This window comes from Tinamus guttatus, unplaced genomic scaffold, assembly GCF_059628265.1.
Source record: "Tinamus guttatus ecotype Peru unplaced genomic scaffold, ASM5962826v1 Tinamus_guttatus_pri_ptg000355l, whole genome shotgun sequence".
NCBI classification, from domain to species: domain Eukaryota; kingdom Metazoa; phylum Chordata; class Aves; order Tinamiformes; family Tinamidae; genus Tinamus; species Tinamus guttatus.
This window is the reverse complement of record NW_028288889.1, coordinates 2742422-2761879: the sequence shown is the minus strand read 5'-3', so window position 1 is coordinate 2761879 and position 19458 is coordinate 2742422. Positions and strand designations below refer to the sequence as shown.

Below are 19458 nucleotides of genomic sequence, written 5' to 3'. Positions count from 1 at the left end.
CACTTCCTCACTCATTTGAGGGAATTAGGACAAATCAATTTTACAATTGTTTTACAATCATTCATCCTACAGTTACGTTATCCCTTCTGCTGCTGCACTGAGTGCTGAGCTCACATGTTTCAGGAAGTCTGTACCTGGAAATGCTTAACTTATTTTATTTACCCATCTTATATAATGCGAACAAAACTTTCGTAGTTTTTTTTAAAACCTTCCTTGTAGATTAAGATAAGGACAATATATTCCACCTATTTTGGTAGTGGTTGTTTTTTAAGAATGTTTGCTGTTCACACAATTTGCATTAGACTCTTAAAATATCACTGATACAAAAGTTAATTTGTACAAAACAGCAATCAGAGATACTAAAAAAAAATATTTTAGAACAGTTATTTAAAGCCTTTATTGTATCATAGTCACTTCAAGTGTTGTGAAGCAATTTTCTACTATCTTGAGCTTTTCTTCAGAAAGCAGGTTTTCTTGCTTCAGTTGTCCAATAAGAGCTTCAAAGGATCTGAATCTCCCCAAAGTTTTTATCTCCTGCATTTCAAGTAAACTTACCTCAGAGTGGAGTTTCGAAAATTTTTGCCAAAGGTGATCTCTGTCTAGCTCTTGTTTGCAGTATGAATGTTCAGTTTGCAATACTTCAATCCCACTATACGCATTCACTAATGCAGATTTTTCTGTTTCCATTTCTGTTTCTTCCATGTCAAGAAACTCTTGGTTAATGGGCAGGAAAGAGCCGTTTAGTATTTCAGGCTCCTGAGGACTCTCAGCTGGTACAACGATAGCAATGACAGATTCTTCACTTTCATTAAATTGTTCAATAGTTTGTGTGACTGAACTGACTAAAATAGCATTTTCACTGGCTGGCTGTACTTCGACAGAGCAGCCGGCCATGTGACAGTCAGGATTTTCAATTGGATAGGCAGTAATTGAACCTAAAGAATTTTTCAATGTCAGAGTTGAATTCAAGTACTCAGGGTCTGCAAGCTGCAAGACTGTAGCTGCACAACTTACTGGATTCTCTTCAGAATCATGAACACTGGTAGATTCCATGTTCTGGACTGCTGTTGTCATTAAAATGTGCATAGGCTGATTTACAGGCTGTTTAAATGAATTATTAAGAATTACACTGCCAGCTTGAAAGTCTTCTCTGTTTTGAGGTTGCAGTTTTTCCATTTGCAGAGGTTTACTCAATGCAGTTGAGCAAATTACTACTGCTTTTTCATCTGTATTTTCTGCAACTTCAGGATTCTTCTTTGGTGTACAAGGTTCAAATGATACAGATACTTTATCTGACTCTCCATTTGCACTTGTTTCTTCCTGATCTTCTCTCTTTAGCTCTTGTGGCTTGTGCTGAGAAGAGTCTTCTTCCTATGAGGCGGGGGGGAGGAAGGACAGAAAGAAAAGAAAAAAGGGCACAATCCTCATTTTATCATTCTATGTTATAACTAATGGCATAACGGTCTTCAGTAAGTTTATTATGACCTTTTTTAGAGGTCTGACGTGCTCAAACATTATTCGGAGGCTAAAGACAAAAACATTATCTTTCTCTTTTTCAAGCTCAGTTTATTGATTACTTTATTGATTTAAATGAGTCATAATAATTTTAAAAGCAATGAGGAGAAGCAGCTGTTCAAATCTGCCCAATTGGGTAGCACCTCTTATTACAGTTTGAAACACTGTATCCAATATATGCATATGTACAATCACATATGCAGAATTTTATATATTTTTTGTTTTGGGGGAAATTCATCAAAATTAACTTTTCATTCCAGACAGTCTGATATAGAGCTTGATGACTAAGAGAAACTATTTTGTTAAATTAATGTGTCACAAATTTCAGTTTCAGTAATTCCTTCACTTCAGCCCTTGCATTTCTCCCACTTCCAATATTGTTCTTCTCCTGATGATCTAGTGGAAGACAACCATGTGCCACCAGAGAACTGGCATAGTTTTCTTGAAAACTAGGTGCCTGCATTGAACAGTGCTTTTATGGGACCAGTTGCAAAACTCTGTGCAAAAGAAGACAGAATATCCTTCTTGGCACACCCATTGCAGCCTACACTCCAGAGCACTTACGTATTAGAGAGGTTAGAGACAAAAAAAAGAGAAATGTGTACTTTGAAGCCAAAACATTCTATATCCAGTATTTAGGTACAGTTAACAGAAGCCTTAAAAGAACATTAGGTTATCAAGAGTAGCTGTACAGAGGGGAAAAAAATAGGCGTAATAATAGTATTCCTACGAGAAATAAACTTAGGAGAAATCTTCTGTGATTGCCAGTTTAAAAGAAAAAACGAACCTTCAGTGGAAGAAGGGAAAGATGTTCTTCCTTCTATCTATTCACTATGCAATTATATATCCATTTTGTGTCAGTCTTACTGACAAAATATTTTGACGGACCAGATTTCTACTTTAAAAATCAAGTATGACTATCTTACAGTTAAATGAACGGCTCTATTACATAAATAGCTGGTTAGCTTTACCCCACACTAAAAATAAAAATAATAAAACAAATGAACACCCCCCTGCCCCGCCTCCACATCACCTCATCCCCCGGGGAAGCGAAGATGGTGGGCACGGCGCTGTGCTTCAGGTAGCGGATGCCCCAGCGCACGTCCAGCGAGTCGGGGGTGAAGTGATCGCTGCACAGGAGCTGGTGCTTGCTCGGGGTCCACGCGTCTCGCTTCATGTTCCGCAGCCACTTCTCCAGCCTCTCCTTATCGTGAAGCGGAAACCTTGTTTAAAACAGTCACGGGGAAAAAAGACAACACTAGATTTGTTTATGTTTTTAAGTAAAGGATATCCCATTCCTCCATACTAAGAGGTCTTTCCTTACAAAAGGAATCAAACGAGCTCTCTCTCTCTCCTTTTCTTTTCAATACAAAGTGCCTATCATTATGTTGCAGTAAAATCCGAATTACTTTTGGTGCGAGAGCTCAACACCAGAAGTTCTGTTGCTTTCTTCAGGTTCTATTGATTTCTTCAGGTCTTTCTTCACTTCATCCAGAGGTGAATAACAGCCTAAAGCCTCTTTAAAGACCACTTCCATCTACTCCCCAAGCATGAGCAGATGCTCCTAACCCCATTCCTCTTCCCCTAGCTCTTTTTCCCTTGTGATCAACAATTGCTTCTTCTGATAATAGTTATTACCATTCCTTAATCAACATTAATAGACCACAGTAACATCCATGGGCCTGCAACGCACACACAGTTTGGGTCCGTTCTGGCATCTTCTCACACGGGGCAGCTGTGGTGAGATGCTGACCCGCACGGGAGCCCCGTGGTGCCCGGACCCCACAGCCAGCACCTTGACAGTGAACCCCGAATCTCCTCCTCAGCCCCCTCTGCTGCAGCTCTGCTCCGCACACCCGCACACGGCAGCGGCTCTTCTGCAGCAGGACTACACCTCCAAAACTACAAACTTGGATGGTGACACCTGAAACTCACAGGTAAATGTGCATTTCTTTCTTCCCTCTTCCCCCATATTGATTTTTTCTTTTTTTTTTTTTTTTTTTGCCATTTAAGCTTTCAAGCACCAAGGAAATAGAATAAACATTTGATGCCACAAACTCTGAATATATGTAGGAATGAAAAGAATAATGCTGGAGAGAACAAGATAACCTCTCAAGGACAGATTAGGAGCTCAGCCTTTCAAACTCTGCCTACTTAGATAGTGTGCACCCAATGGCAGCCTTCCAAGCACTACAGAGCACGTCCCATGAACAGCAGAGCGCAGCGCGGGATGTTACGATACAGCTCTGAAGAGACCACTCAGTGAGAGGTCAGTCTCTTACAAACCGGCAGAACTGCACCTTCCTCTTCAAGAAAGCCTTGAGAGCATTTGCTTCCATTGCCATTATCCTTGTGACACAGCTCTCGCTGCCTTCATCTCAGTCAGTCTGCTGCACACTGAGAAACACAAATCTGAGGTGAGCGAAAATGTCTGGTAGCCAAACTCTTTATTTCAGATAAAGAGCGAGTTCACTAAAATCTGCTTCTGCTCTCATATGGCCTTACTCGTCGTCAGAGTCTGTTCTCTAAAGCAGATAAAATGAAAAATGGAAAGAAGGACTATACAGAATTTACACCCAAAGAAGTCAGAGAGATGAAGAACGATAGGAAAGGGCACTCAGACCATCTGAAATTATGACATAGGGAATTAAGTTCAAGGGCTTGGACCCAAGACCACAGTGCAGCAGAGGATTTCTTTGGGATGTTACAAGGCAAGGAAACATATCACTGGATTTCGTATCAGTAGCCGTTGCTCATGGAGGGCTACTGTTCTCTGTAAATCCAGTTTTAGCAGTCCTTCCACAGGACTATATTACTAGGTGCACAGCACAAATCTATGGCTAGGTAAGACAGCTGTTTTTGAAATCATCCTTACACTAATGCCATACATTTGAATATAAATATGTATCAGCACTCAAACATGTTCTGATCATCCATGTGGTGTGAGCTTCCTCTAAAGGACTACAAATAATTTATTTCTCCTCATTTTCATTACTGATTTATGATTATCACATATACTACTAAATCACATACAGGAGACATATTTATGCCAGACTAAGGAGGTTTCCTTCCATCTAAACCAAAATCCCTTTCAAAGCAATAGTCTTCCTGAGAGTCTTTCAACACAGCCTTCCTGATCTGGGAATAGCGATTACTACTCAGCCCAAAACTAAATGGAACTAAACTTGCAGCTTAGCTTACAGTAAAGTTTTACCAAAATGACTTTTTGCCTTGGAGCTTGATTGTGAAGTTTACTCCTCGAATGCTTCTTAAATGCTAATAAATTCTTCCCGTCAACGAATGCTATGGCACTTTTATTTAGCAGAAATGTCTCAACATGCTACCTACCTATCTACACGTTGAGAAACTTGGTTTTAAACTGCTGATGGGCCACATAACCACATCAGTGCAGGGGACATTGCAGACCCAAGCTGCCAGTGCCCAGGGCTCTGCAGCTACCAACAGATTTTTAGTGATGAACCTAGTTAGCTGGTGACTAGCTGAAATGCCTCCCTACAAAACAGCAGTGCATGCGGGACATTAATTTAAGTTGGTACATTATTGCTTTGGAAGGTCAGAGTCTATTTACTTCTCCAGTCCATCAAGCCCTTCCTTGGTCTGTCAGACAGAGCAGCCGTACTCAGCTACTCCACCACCAAACAGAAGTGCTGGTCTGGCTAAAACACCCCTCCTGCAGAGGCAGCCAGGCTTGCAAAAATAAAATAAGTAAAATAAAAACCAAAAAACCGGTTAACCATGACCCTTGCGCTTCTCCTCCCCCAAATACGCACCTCCCTCCAGCTCCCTGCCCCCTCCGTGGGGCTGCGCATGCCTCGCCTCACCAGAAGTTAAGCTTTTCGGACGCAAATGTCCCCATTTTTCCTCAAAGCTGCCCCGTTTCGCCCTCCCCGGCCCCTGAGGGGCCGCGTTCCCGTCAGGGCTGCCTCCCACCCGCCCCGGGCCCCGGAGATGGCAGGTCTGACCAAAGCCCGTCCCCCGCCCCGCCACCCCCTGTCCGCATGTCGGTCCCTCACGGGTAAAAGCTGATCTTGCGCCGGTCCCGAGCGCTTTTCCCGCCGCGGTTTTTGCAGCAGGAGGCCGCGCAGTAGCGCGGCATGGCGGAGCGGAACGGCCGCGGGGCGGAACCTTTGGAGGGGTGGAGGCGCGAGAAGGAGGGCGGGATTCGCGGGGGCACGCGGCGGCGGCGACCGCCCACCCACCCCTCCACCCACCCAGGCGGTGACGTTGCGCGCGCGGCGGTAACAACAGCCGCCCGCGTGCTCCACGTCACGTGGGCGCCGGCAGCCAATGGGGAAGCGCTTCGTGTAGGAACGGCCGTTGGCCGCGACCGTTGGGAGGGCGCGGCGCGCGCGGGGCGCTCGGGGGCGACGGCGACGGCGGCGGTGGGACGGGTAAGGGGCTGCCGGGGCCCTCGGGAGGACCAGGAGGCTGAGGCGCCTGCGGACAGGGCGGAGAGGACTTGGGAGTGGGGGAGGAAGCCCCGGGGGTGCCCTGCTCGTGGGTTCATCCGCCCTTGGGCGGCTCCGGCCTCTCCTCTCTCGCCCCAGGCCCTCCCAGGGTGTCCCCCAGCCAGTGCAGCGGCGGGACAGCGTGGCCCAGCGCGTCTCGTGTCCCGCTCTTGCTCTGTTCGCGGTAGGATGCCGCTTCAGTGGGGCCCGCTTCGGGTCTGGCGAGGGAAGGTGTCAGGGGAGGCTCGGTCTCGCTTCGCTGCTCTCGAAAGAGAGAAACGGCACTTTCTGAGTTTTACTTTCTGATGTCTGTAGGGCAGGTCTGGGAAAGTGCCAGCCCCGATACTCGCTTTTCTGCAGCTATTTGTGGTAATGGAAACTTGCTTACGCATTGGGTTAATTTTGATGTGAGAACTGATGGAAAACTTTTGTGTCTTAGTTGCTAATAATAAAATATCAGTGAAAATAACGTGAAAGTCATCATGTTTCCATTTGGTAGCGCATTGTGACTTACTTGGTCACAGCGGTGCTGCTGTTGTGGACTTTCAGAGGACATGAGACTCATTGGGCACAAGCCTTTTGACGGAAAATTTTGAGTCCCCCTGAGAGGGCTGGAACAGTGTGTTGGCAGCAAGATGCTCTTCTGCAAGTAACTGCTTTTCTTTGTGACAGCCCTTCATCCATATATAGCTTGCTGCTTTAGGCTTCACTCTGTGGTGTTGTAATTGAAATATTTTGATAAACTGATGAAGAACTGATGAGAGTTGGTGTTATCACCCCCTTTATGCTTCTGATAAATGTTATACAAGGGTGCTTTTTATACTCAACCTTGTAGCAGTTGAGATCTGGACCTACTTACCCAACACAACAGAATAATTAATTTGTGTTACCAAAATCTCCAATTTTATTGCTAGATGAAGCCAAATAAAACGTGGACTGTAGGTTATTCTAGTATTCCTTAAAAAAATGTTTGGAGGGGTGGATTTGTAGTTTGAGCTTGGTGTGTAGGTGTACATAGAACTTACGAGTTCTGGGGCAGAAAATGGCATAAACAACCAATGTGTAAAGCCTGCTAAGTGAAACCTGCCTGTCTCTGTTCTGGGCACTGAAGGAGAAGAGAGGTTTGCAGAGTAAGAGTGCGGAGACTTTATTTTGAAAATGATTGTGGAAAGAGCTGGGAGTGGTATCTGCATGGGAGAGAACGGGTCTTTAGCATTTTAGATGATAGTAGCAATACTAAGATACTTGCAGTAAGTAAAATAAGTTTAAAATTCAGTAATTGATGATGGTGCCTAAAATAAAACAGTAAAACTCCAAATATAGCAATGAAATGAAAATAAAATAAGGTGAAATATAAAGATTAAGGGCAGCATTAAATGTGTCTACATTCTGAAGGCTTGTTTGTATAAATTTTGACTGGTTTGATGAAGAGGCTTTCAGGAATTTCTTTGTAAAATGTGAATATATCCATCATCATTTTTATCGGGTTTAATTAAAAGTTTTTCAATACTAAGTCATCAAAAATGCTTTGGAATTTCAGATAAAACTATAGGCAGTAGAACATAGAATTCCATTACCAGAAACCTGCAGAAATTAGGAAAGTTAAGTATAATTCATTATTACAGTAATAGAAGTTGAAAAGCTTGGGCAGAGCAAAAAACTTGAAAGGAGTGGTTTTTGGTATTGTGTGCTGACAATTTTGGGAGTTACAGGAGAGGTTTTGGCTCTTAGTGAAGGAAATAAAAGTTGAAAAGATGCTAAGAAGAGTGTTATACGGTAGAAGTACAGAGGTTAGCCATTGAGAGAAGGGAGCAGGCAATTATTTAAGCAAGACGCAATCTCTGCTGTGAGATTAAGATGTAAATCTCTATCTGCAGAGCGCAAAGAGGAAGAAAGTGGAAAGGGAATGAAAGGTTCTGTGACTGAGTAGTACCTGAGTGGCAATGATTGACATTAATGAACTGGTGGGAGGAACTCCATAGAAAATCTATTGTAATAAAAATGTTATTGGGATCATACTGGAAGAATTCCGAAAAGAATTGTCCATTTGGTATCTAAATACGCTGATCAAAATACAGTTTGTTTCAACTGCTACCCCTTAACACTTGATATCGTGCAGGCTGACAGCCAAACAAATGCTTAAGAGGGCATGGGTATGTTTAATCTTCTATGAGCTTTATGGTCTGATGTCACAATGTTCGTTTTAGCCCTGTTTTTTCCCTTTGGAAGAACGTTCTCTCTCTCCTTTATTTATTTATTTATTTTAAATGTTTGAATGTTAATCTTCCTTAGAGGTTATACTTTCTACTAGATGCATAGTCATCTCATTGTGATATATCAAAAGTACTTTAATGCTGATCAGAAAAAAAATGTTAGTTTATTCAGTTTTCCCAGAATGACTTAACTGGGAAACTATCGCTATACTTTGTCTTATATATAAACATATATATACATATATATATATATAGGTTATTCTCCTTGAGTTACTTCTGATAATCTCAAATCAGACTTACCCGGTAAAGGGGGGCATGTTACTTTAGGATATTGTGAAACATTGTGCTGTTGGGGTGACAGCCAGCATTCTGTTTTTGAAGGTTAATGTTTCTTTACTGTATGTTTTTAAAATACCACTTCTAATATGCAAAGGCACTCAAATAGCATCTGATTTCTTTTCCGGACAAGAAGAGCCGACTTTCTGTCTGTTAATATAATTCATGAAAGGTAGTGTGACCTCGTGGGGTTGGTTTTCTAATGACTACTGTTTGTGCTATTTTACCCTGGCTTCAACCATCAGCTTGTTTTTAAGTTTAACTCCCTTTTTATCAGCATTGTGTTTGTAAATTGCTAAAAATTCTTAATTACATTGTTGAAGATAATTTTATCTTTGTGTAGAAGACTTTCCTTTTTTTGAGGACAATTCAGACATTGAGTGGCATTTCTAAACACTTACATAGAGTGATACTTATCAGATATATTCTTTGGTATAAAAGATGCGTGGCAGATGTTTTTATTCAAAACACCATGTTATGAAAATGTCTTCAGCCCAACCCATTGTAAAAGAAAATACGCCTTGCTTGACTGAACTCTGTACTCTAAATGAGCATTTTCGTTTTCACCTTAGTCCAGTTAAAGGACTTTCTTAAGTTGTGCCTGAGTGTATTACATCTTACTGCCCTACAGCTCACACACAGTCTTTAGGCCTGTTATGCTTTCAGACTTACTGTTGCACAGGTTAGTGAATGAATTATTCAGCTAGTTTTTTGAACTGGTTTTGCAGCCTGCAACTAACTTAATTTAGAGCTGACATGTCTGTGGTCCTCGAACTCAAGACTTAAGTTTCAAGCTAGTTCAGATATGCCAGCATGAACTGTATTTGCTGCAGTAAATTGTATTGTGTGTTTATTTCAACTCCTGGAAACAGGACTGTGGGGAGAATGTACTGTGTAATATACTGAAGTGCACTTGTGATGCAAGTGAAATAAGAATTTGCAAAATCGTAATTCTTATAGTATTCAGTAACTATAAAACCAGGAGGGAGATGTTCATCAGCATGCGTGAAACTCTGCTTGCTTTAATTCCTGCCACCAGATGACTTCTAAACATACAGATCTTCTGGTCATAACTTATGGTTATGCCTTTTCTTTAAGTTGCTGTGGAACTAAAAGATCTTGTTCTTCAAGTATGTTTCTTTTTCTTTCTAGGAACCACAGGCATGGCAACTACGCAATCTGTCTTCACATTTGCTCTCTGCATTTTAATGATAACTGAATTAATACTGGCTACGGAGAGCTATTATGATATCTTAGGAGTTCCAAAAAATGCATCTGACCGCCAGATCAAGAAGGCATTTCACAAGCTGGCTATGAAATACCACCCAGACAAAAATAAGAGTCCTGGTGCAGAAGCAAAATTTAGAGAAATTGCTGAAGGTAATTCATGCTAACTGTGGTGCGAATAAGTAGATACATGGCTTATACCTGGAAACAAATACAGTAGTTTAAGTATACTGTGCCTTTGCTGGATAAAAGGTGGAGAGCCCTTCGGCCTCTCCCGTCCTCTGCGATGTAAACTGCACTGTCTCAATATCAGATTCCTTTTTTGGTCCTTGCGCACAGGGCAAGCCTTTTACACAGCTTAGGCATTCCTGCCTATTGGACTTTTTGGCTCAAGTCTCTGAGCACAGAAGTTCTTGGCAATGGGCCAAAGGAGGCTCTTTCAAATATTATTCTTATCTTTTCACCTGTATAGTAAAATCCAACTCAGGATTACTTGGATTATTAGGGCTTCAGAGGGACCTAGCTGCAGCTTTCCTGTACTTGTGGGGAGGTTATCAAGAAACTACAGCCAAGCTGTTCAACGGTGCCAGTACCAGTAGTAGTAGACACAAGAGGCTCAGACTAGCTATGAGGAAAAACATTTTCATCATTGAAGACTGGCAAGCAGGTTGCCCAGGGAAACTGTACCTCCATCCTTGGAGGTTTTCAAGAATGATCGGATAAAGCCCTGAGTAACCTACTCAGGTCTCTTAGCTGGCCCTACTTTGAGCAGGAGGTTGTGCTGCGTTCCTTTGACGGCAACGCATCAGGCAGCTCATCTTGTTAAGGAGAGCTCCCCTTCTCCCTGCTTCTGTTTTTTCTGCTAGCCATCCATCGTTGCTTTTATCTTACAAATATAAATGCTAATTTTTATTGCTGGCTAATAAACTATATTGTATAATGTGCAGTTAATATTTTGAGAATATAATCCCTCTTAATGTTTTAGCTTGGTTTCTTTTGAAACAGCTTATTCTGGATTTTAGAGTGCTAAAAAAATAATAAGCTTAATTTGACTTGCATGTCTAATGAGTCTTGCCTGAAATATGTCTTGTGGAGGGAGTGAGAGGGGGCTTTTGTTTTGTATGTGATTTTATTTTTTAATGAGAATGTAAACAGTAACTTTAAAACTTTTTTGTTTTTTAATGAAAATAGCCTATGAAACATTGTCAGATGAGAATAAACGAAGAGAGTATGATCAGTTCGGCCGTCATGGAGGACAGGAAAGTAATGGAAGTCCTTTTCGCCAATCATTTAATTTCAACTTCGATGATTTGTTCAAAGACTTTGACCTCTTTAGTCAAAACTCACGGTCAAAAAAACCCTTTGAGAGTCACTTCCGCAGTCACCGGGAAGCTCACAATCGGCAGAGACGTTCTTTCCAGGAGTTCTCATTTGGAGGTGGACTGTTTGATGATGTGTTTGAAAATATGGAAAAAATGTTTTCTTTTAGTGACTTTGAAAATGCACATCGACACGCAGTGCGGACTGATAACAGGTTTCATGCATCTAGCAAGCACTGCAGGACTGTCACCCAGCGGCGAGGAAACATGGTCACTACTTACACGGACTGTTCAGGACAATAATGTTTCCTTTCTCTTTTCATCTGTTCTTGGTTCAACATCTTCACAGTCTTTCTTGGTTTCATGCTAATATGGAGAAATTTCCTTAAACTGTTCTAGAGAAACACTTAACATTACTGCTATAAAGAAATTTCACATAAAACATTCTTCTAATGGAAACAGCATGCAGTTGGAAAATAATCGTCTCAAAAGCTACTTTGTATGGGAAGGGGAGAGAAATTCTCATGTGACAGAAGATAGATCTGTATTTCAATTTAGTGAACACTGAGCAATTTTGAATTTCAACGCATGATATATCTTTAATTTTTGAAATGTAATATAAACTTTTTTTCCTTGTATATGCTGGTTCAGGGCTGTTTGAGTTGCTGAGTAACTGGTGTATAATTTTCAGCAGAGGAGAGAGGAGCTCCTGAATTCTGAGGTGTTGCCTTTTTTTTTTTTTTTTTTTTGAATGTGTTTCTAAGCTTTCACTTGCTTGTTTTTTTTTTTTTTTTTTTTTTTTAAATCTGATATGGACTTACCCTGTGATTTATCTTAATTTGGAAAAAAATAGAAGTGAAATTGCAACTTCTCTGGGTCTTCCCCTGACTGCTCTCTCCAGTCTTGCAAATTTGTTTAGAAATAACCACTTTTTTTTTTTCTGCTTCAGTTGGGTTGTAAGAAGAGAGTATACTCCACCTAGAAGGTGATATAGGAGTTGCTTATATATCCAGGTAATCTTACGTAGGTCTCTAAAGATTAAACTTTAATACGTTAGGGCTATTTTTTTTTTTCTTAATACAAATTTCTTTTTAATCCCATCTGAAAGAGCATACTGCAAATACTTTTGTTTATGCTTATTATATTACCAGATGCAAAATGTATTTTCCATATCTCAATTTATTGAACTTAAATACTCCTCAGTGCTCTGGTGAACTTGAACAAGATAACCTTAGCTCCAGATGCCTTGCCTTTCTCGAAGTTTCTAAATAAGGAATAAATATATTGTGTTTAGAATGACAGATTTATTACCTGTCAGCAGGAATTTTTCAGCTTTGTCATTTGTATAAATGCAGAGTTAAACTGAAAATTAAAATTGCCATTCATCTGATTTTTTTTTTTTTTATAGTGCTGGAATGTGATAATAAAGGCAATGCTAATGGGTAATAATTTCAGCACTGTGGAAATCTATAACCAGTATAACCTACTTAAGAGGTTAAAAAAAAGTGATACTCTAATTGATGTCAATCCAAAAAAATGCAATCTACTTGATTTTTAACTGGTAATATAGGTCCAATATATTAAACTGGTTCCCCCTAGTAAGATGGCTGTCACCCGCAAACAAGGATTTCCCCTCAGAATTCGGAGTTAAGACTTTGCCTTTCAGATGGATTGCATGAACAAAATGAGCGTCTTAAACCGCAGTGTTTTCAATAGGCTTTGGTTTCTTAATGTTTATTAGAGATTTAACCGTTTCCTTCTGAGACTGATATGAAAGCTGCCTATTTGCTAAGTAACTTTAACCTTCCCCACATGAGTATGTATTGCTTGTTCAGTTTTCATTCACTAAATACTTAGAGAATGGATTGCTGCATTGTATTAAGTTCTTCTCACTTACATGTTCTTTTTATTTATTAATAGACTAATACCTCATATATGGTCTTTATAAAAAGCCAGTAATTTGTGCAACATTATTGGAAAGTGCAATATTCTTTTAGTAGGAAAAGTGCTGGGGTGTATGTATATGTTATTTCCACCTATTTTCAGAGAAAGTAGAGATTTTAGTTTCTTCCATTATAATTAATATATGACTGAACTTAAATGTGTAATTCATTTAGATTTTGCATCTTTTTTTAAGATCAGTCCCATGCATGAATCAGTCCGTCTGTTTCATACCACATGGGCATCCAAGTGAACAAATTATCACTAAACTCTGAATTACTTTATCTCACAAGTGGATACAGAAACCTCTCATAAAAAAATCCCACTGATAAGTAGGCCTTGCTATGAAAGATGTGTCCTTTTAATAATAAAATGGAAGAGTATCAGAGAGTCACCTTACAGATGGTTAAGTGCTGGAATTTAGAAGTGCAAGGCAACCCTACAGGCAGGATGGAAAGATCAACAGTTAAAATATTCCCCAGATTAATATTTTAAAAAATGTCCTCCAGAAAGAACAGAATTGGAGCCATTTTTTAAGCCTGGGTGAAGGAAGGTTTAAAGTCCTTATTAGAACGAAGGTCCTGATCTCTCTTAAGGGTAGTTTTCTGTCATTGTGAACTTGGGTCTGTTCTGCAAGGGAGGTCTGTATGCGTAATCCTGAATTAGAGGAGTAGAAGTTAAAATGAGCTCGGAAAATTGTACAAATCTCAACTGTACCCCAGATTTAAATCAATTTTTAGTGCGTGAGCCAGAGCATTGCCTTTCAGGGTTAATTTAGGTGAAGACTGGGAGTCCTTGGCTGCTTCTAAATAGCTCCTCCTTAAGAATGTCTGACATTCTTAATGCAACGTGTGCCGGTTTTGTTTGTTTTTCCTCCTTTTTAAAGTCTGAAACTGCTAATAAAATGATGAGGTTGCTTGTTTTTTAGGTAATTGTCTTTTTGCTGGAGGAGCATGGGCCGATCACTTGCCATCAGCATTCTTTAGCTCCCTGGGAGCACAAGCTGGCAAAACCTGCTGTGCTTCTCACTTATTCAAAGCTCTTGCACATTCTTGTCCTATTTATAGCGTGTGCTTCGCGACGGGCTCTTTAACAGAAGTCCTACAACACCTCTAACTTAGACATTTCTCAAGTTTGTTGTCCTTGGTTTCTCTGTCTTGTGGAAGGACCCAGCAGAAACTTGTTTTTGGAGGGTGGAAAATACAATTTTTACTAATTTCTTGAAAAATATTTCTGCATACATAACTCTAAATGCTTGAGTTACTAAAACTTCACGAAAGATGAGTGATTTACTTTTTTTTTTTTTTCCACTTTTGAAACACAGTTGGTATCTAATAGAGATGAAACTACTGTAAACTTAATTAGGGTGCCATTCATTAAATATGTGAAAAAATGTTAATGTGTCATTATGTTTTTTATTATTATTATTAAGGTGGTCTCAAGCACTTGTAGACCACCACATTTTCCCTGGAAGAATCTGTGGGGTTATGGGGGAAGACAAGGGGATAGTTGAAAGAGAAATAGAAGAAAAAAAAATCCCTCTAGTCTCTTATTCATATAGAGAAAGAGACATGGGGAATCAGTTGGATTTTAGGAATTAGGCGTAAAAAAGCATCTGCAAAAAGCTATCCTTTTAGGAATTAGGCGTAAAAAAGCATCTGCAAAAAGCTATCCTAGAGGCAGTTGTTGTACTAGCTGAGAGCTTCTTTGTTTTGCTCTGTCTACATCTCGGTGTGTAAAAGTATTTGATCTGGATTCCCATGGTAAAATGGGGGTCTGGAGCCAAGGCTGGGATGTTGCCGTGCTGATTTCAGGGTCGACCTGGTCTTTTTCTTAGGAGGAATAAGACAATGGGAAAGTGCCAGGGTGCATTTGTCATTAGAACCTGCTTTCCTCAAGCCTAAGCAAATTTAACAATTTAAAAACAAATTTTGTGTCCTAAATGTGTTAGAGTTAATGGCCCATCTGTGCCAGGAATGTCTATTAAGAGTTTTCCTGTGCAATATAGAGTGTCTTGGCGGTTTTATGTATGGGATGCACTTCAGAATAGAGCCATGCGGGGCTTCATTTGGCTCTGGTGCCTGCCATGGATTAAACCAGGCTGGTTTGCACTCAAGCGCTGATTCATACAACCGGACTAGACATTTCCGGAGCGTGAACACCTGTTTCTTAGTCTTGTTTGTGGAGGTGGTGAACTGGACTATATTACATTGTGTCCAGTAAGGAAGCACCAGTAGCTGTCAGGACTCAGATTTAGGGAACAGAGAAGTGCGGAAGCAGTTGTGTCTGGTAGCTTAGATGGAGAACTGCACAGAGCTCTGTATTATGTACAGTGAAAAAGTACAAGTTGCCTTTGGGACAGAGAAGTGTGTCTATGTGAGCGGCAGCAGAAATGGTTCCCTCTGCTAACTTAGCTGGGGTTTCCCTCGCATAGGTCTGTCTGGGCTTTGTGAGCAGTGCTCCTGGCCCTCCTGACTAGCAGATGCAAGCGGGGAGAGAAATTCATGAATGTTTAGGGAAAATGGATATAAATATATATATCTAATATATGGAGGACTTAGGCAAGGAAGCCAGAGTGGTAAAAAAAAGGGCTGAGTAAATGTTGGGCTGGCTCTACAGAAAGTCTGGAAATTGTGGAAGACCCCACTAGTTGTTGGGACAAACTGCTCATGCCACATGTGAATCCACATGTGAACCTGCTGCAGTGCAAGATAGAGACTTGTTTTAGTACCATGCACTGCATGGGGCACAGTGTGGGGACGTGCGAGTCCTGCCAACTGATGATCCTTGGGACTTGAGGGCACACGGTGTCCTCTACCCTGAGGGGGTGGAGGGGCAGGTAGCGGGTCAGAGCCCACCACGCTTGTTAGCCGAATGCCTTCTACAGATAAGAAGGAAAGAAAATGTGTTTTAGGTGGTTGCTTGCTGATGATGCTGCCATCATCTGTTCTTCATCTCCCGCTGGCTCGGAGGTGAGGATGCTAAACAGGAAAGAAGAAAGATAAAGTGAGACTTGTCTGAGGACAACTGATTTTAATCCATTTAAATTTAACACCTGGCACTTGCAAGATTTTAGCTTTAGATGTACAGAATTTTAGGTACTAATTTAATGAAAAATTGTGTTTTATGCTCATGGGGCAGCAATAACATACATTTCTGTTCTTTGCAAAGTGCTTATTGTTGCATGATAGAACTATGAAATTACAAAATGGAGCTGAAATGCTTGTCTTGGGGCAGATTTCTCCAGACTCTGCCTGGCTGAAGCTCAGGAGCCTTTAAAATGCCAGTGAGCTAATACTAAATATGCAGATTGCCATTGCATAATGCAAATATCCTCTCTTCAGCCCAAATGACTTAATGAATCCAAATGACATTTATTTGGTCATTTTGCTTTTATTTATAAATTGGTGATATGGGAGACATTCTAAAATGATGTGCATTTTTTGTTAAACTCACATGCAGGGTGTCAGTTTTACTATCTCAGGGTAGCAACTTGGTAGCTGAAAGGGCAGGGAGGCAGCATGGAGGGAGTGTGTTGCTGGAGTCAGTTCAGCGTGCGGCGTAGATAAATAGCTATGCAAATGGAGAGTATATACACCTTTTACCCGGTTTCATGGCTTCCAAAGGCAGATGCTGCAGAGTTGTTTCTACTAGGAAATGAATAGAGTTTGTGGTTAAATGTTTTCAAAGTCAAGATGACTGTCTTGACTGTTTCTCTCTCTCTCTCTCTCTCTCCGTATCTCTCTCTCTCTCTCTCTCTCCTTTTGCACCTCTTTCTTCTTAGGAGGTCTTTAGCTCTACAGTGTCTCTATTTTATTTTCCATATTGGCAATGGCCATAATTACTACGTTTCTATTTGCTTTGCAAATCTGCATTGATTTATTTTTCTCTGTGCATATCGGAAACATTTTGCAACTCAATGACACTTTCCAAATGGTATAAACCATTTCAGTGCAACCTCTCTAATTTCTCCCTCTCTTTCCACATACCCTGTTGTGTAAGCCAAGTGTATGGTTTATGCTTTATCCCATTTTCTGCTTTTATTTCATGTGGCAAGAAAAATGATACCCAATCTTGTATGAATCAAGACAGGTGCTGGCATAAGATAATGTTCATAAAGTCTGCTAACATATATTTAACATATCAACATTTAGGGGAAAAAAAAAAAAGACCTGGTAGTTTGTCAGAGCAGCACTTTACATGATAACTTTGAGGGAAAGAAAACATAAATGTGTAGACTGACTTGAGCAAGCCATCTTTTCTTTCTCTCATATAATTCCTTCTGTGTGCAGGGAAACATTTTTTTTTTAAACGTGTGGTCAATAAATAGGGTTCTATAATTGATTCTGGAACTAAGCTGCTAAAAGATTTAAACCTCCACAGTTAATTTGTTGCTTGCTTAAAAACAATGATTTATTTCAATTTGTCGATACCTAACTTTGTGAAGTGCCACATGTAGCTTATGTTACACCCTTGTCAGCTGATTTGTACTCAGTTTGTTTCTAAGTGCTATCTTAGGTCTGTGCCATTTCAAGGTATTTGGATGAACTTAAATGCCTTCATTGGCTGTGAGAATGCAGATGGTTATCACAGAATCACACAGAATAGTTGAGGTTGGAAGGGAGCTCCAGAGGTCATCTAGTCCAACCCCCCTGCTCTAGCAGGGACACCTAGAGCACATGGCATCCAGGTGGGTTTTGAGGTTCTCTGGAGAAGGAGACTCCACAACCTCTCTGGGCAGCCTGTTCCAGGGCTCTGTCACCCTCACAGGAAAGAAGTTCTTCCTCACATGGAGGTGGAACTTTCTGTATTCTAATTTATACCCATACCCCTTGTCCTGTCACTGGCCACCACCGAGGAGAGTTTGGCCCCATCTTCTTTACCTTCTCCCCTCAGGTACTTATACGTGTTGATCAGATCTCCTCTCAATCTTATCTTCTTCAGACTAAACAGGCCCAGCTCACTTAGTCTTTCCTCATATGATAGATGCTCCAGTCCCTTAAACATCTTTGTTGCTCTCTGCTGGATCCGCTCTAGAAGCTCAATGTCCTTGTAGTGGGGATCCCAGAACTGCACACAATACTCCAGATGTGTCCTCACCAGAGCTGAGGAGAAGGGCAGGATCCCCTCCCTCGTCCTGCTGGCAACGCTCCTCCTGATGCGGACCAGGATCCCATTGACCTTCTTAGCCACGAGGGCACATTGCTGACTCATGGTTAACCTGTTGTCAAACAGGACTCCCAAATCCTTCTCCGCGGTGCTACTTTCCAGCAGGTCAATCCCTAATGTGTGCTGGTGCCTGGGGTTGTTCCTCCCCAGGCGCAGGACCCTGTACTTGCCCTGGTTGAACCTCACGAGGTTCCTCTCTGCCCAACTCTCCAATCTGTCTAGGTCCCTCTGAATGGCAGCACAACTCTCTGGAGTGTTGGCCATTCCACCCAGTTTTCCCTCATCTGCAAACTTGCTGAGAGTGAACTCTGCCCCCTCATCCAGTCTCACGATCACTCCAGTCATATATATGACAAGATATCACCTCTTAGATGCATAGTAACTTGTTAGATGCTCATAATTCATTCAAGTGTCTGAACCCTGAGCAGAGTTACCCATGGTTACACAAATAATCTGAGATGGACCCAGGAGGAGAGGCAAGGTTTCTTGGCTCCACACTTTTTGCTCTTATCATGGGGTTATTCTTACCTTATTTGGTGTGTTTGATATAAACATGCACTGCCTGAATGCAGTGCCTTAACAGTCAAATTAACATGCTGCATCAAATGATGATTATTGACTTTGTTAGATAGAGGAGAAATAGGAGGTTACTTTCACATGTGCGGATTTACCAGACATTTGGTCACTTTGCGTACTATCTTGAATGCGCAACAAAAGGGTATATTTGAAAATGGCTCAGCTCTCCAGTAAAGAATGGAAGAGTGTAAAAAACAGGCAATTTGTCCTGGAACTTCATGCTACCCAATAAGAAGTCTTAATATGCAAAGGAGAGTGAATTTAGGAAGAGGAGTGTGGCTTCGTTACTCTGCTTACCTACTGCAGGAATCATGCAGATTCACATTATTTATGCCTGTAGGTATTATTTCCAGTAGGTGGCTGTCACTTTGTACTAACTTAAGTACTGTAAAACAACAGCTGTCACATCTCATGAGAACTCCAGTCTATTCTAACAATACCATAAATCTCATTACTCGCGGTCCGTGAAGCCTGAAGACTTCAGGAATACTACATCACACAGCAGTACTTCCGTGTGAAACAAATAGCAAGCCATCCTTTGGTGTGGTTTTTTAAGTCTATGCAGTTCTCTTCAAGATAAACAAATACACAAATTAGGCACTGAGAAGATATTACTCAACACATTCTAGAAATACAGGCATTGTTTCTTACAGAACATTTTTAAGATGCCATTTTTAAGATGTTATTTCATTT

The 19458-nt window shown here is 41.0% G+C and overlaps 3 protein-coding genes across 4 annotated transcripts; 1 reads left to right on the top strand and 2 right to left on the bottom strand.

Moving 5' to 3' along the window:
• Positions 1-255: 255 nt before the first annotated feature.
• On the bottom strand, positions 256-5663 carry THAP5 (THAP domain containing 5). Its single transcript, XM_088529903.1, has 3 exons — positions 5550-5663; positions 2549-2738; positions 256-1371 (listed from the first exon to the last, which is right to left on the bottom strand). The coding sequence occupies exons 1-3, from the start codon at positions 5630-5632 to the stop codon at positions 397-399; spliced, it is 1248 nt and encodes a 415-aa protein (XP_088386029.1). The 5' UTR covers positions 5633-5663; the 3' UTR covers positions 256-396.
• Positions 5664-5868: 205 nt separating this feature from the next.
• DNAJB9 (DnaJ heat shock protein family (Hsp40) member B9) lies at positions 5869-11390 on the top strand. Of its 2 annotated transcripts, none has more exons than XM_088529881.1 (3): positions 5869-5927; positions 9686-9913; positions 10952-11390. In XM_088529881.1, exons 2-3 carry the CDS (start codon positions 9697-9699, stop codon positions 11380-11382), a joined length of 648 nt encoding a protein of 215 aa, XP_088386007.1. In that variant the 5' UTR covers positions 5869-5927; positions 9686-9696; the 3' UTR covers positions 11383-11390. The 2 variants fall into 2 exon arrangements, with proteins under 2 accessions (XP_088386007.1, XP_088386008.1); XM_088529882.1 differs by lacking the exon at positions 5869-5927 and adding an exon at positions 7103-7114.
• A 3351-nt stretch (positions 11391-14741) lies between these two features.
• LOC148593685 (uncharacterized) lies at positions 14742-18534 on the bottom strand. The gene is made up of 3 exons (XM_088529883.1): positions 17985-18534; positions 15752-15901; positions 14742-14920 (listed from the first exon to the last, which is right to left on the bottom strand). The coding sequence occupies exons 1-3, from the start codon at positions 18532-18534 to the stop codon at positions 14742-14744; spliced, it is 879 nt and encodes a 292-aa protein (XP_088386009.1).
• Between the last annotated feature and the right edge of the window lie 924 nt (positions 18535-19458).

Excerpts from the sequence above, each read along its gene's own strand:
- THAP5 (XM_088529903.1), bottom strand. The coding sequence starts at position 5,632 with ATGCCGCGCTACTGCGCGGCCTCCTGCTGCAAAAACCGCGGCGGGAAA. Across the intron at positions 2,739-5,549 it reads CGCAAGATCAGCTTTTACCC|GTTTCCGCTTCACGATAAGG; the intron begins GTGAGGGACCGA and ends GTTTTAAACAAG. Across the intron at positions 1,372-2,548 it reads TCGCTTCCCCGGGGGATGAG|GAAGAAGACTCTTCTCAGCA; the intron begins GTGATGTGGAGG and ends CCCGCCTCATAG.
- DNAJB9 (XM_088529881.1), top strand. The coding sequence starts at position 9,697 with ATGGCAACTACGCAATCTGTCTTCACATTTGCTCTCTGCATTTTAATG. Across the intron at positions 9,914-10,951 it reads ATTTAGAGAAATTGCTGAAG|CCTATGAAACATTGTCAGAT; the intron begins GTAATTCATGCT and ends TAATGAAAATAG.
- LOC148593685 (XM_088529883.1), bottom strand. The coding sequence starts at position 18,534 with ATGACTGGAGTGATCGTGAGACTGGATGAGGGGGCAGAGTTCACTCTC. Across the intron at positions 15,902-17,984 it reads ATCATATGAGGAAAGACTAA|AAGGCATTCGGCTAACAAGC; the intron begins GTGAGCTGGGCC and ends TCTTATCTGTAG. Across the intron at positions 14,921-15,751 it reads TGTGCCCCATGCAGTGCATG|GCTTGAGGAAAGCAGGTTCT; the intron begins GTACTAAAACAA and ends AAATTTGCTTAG.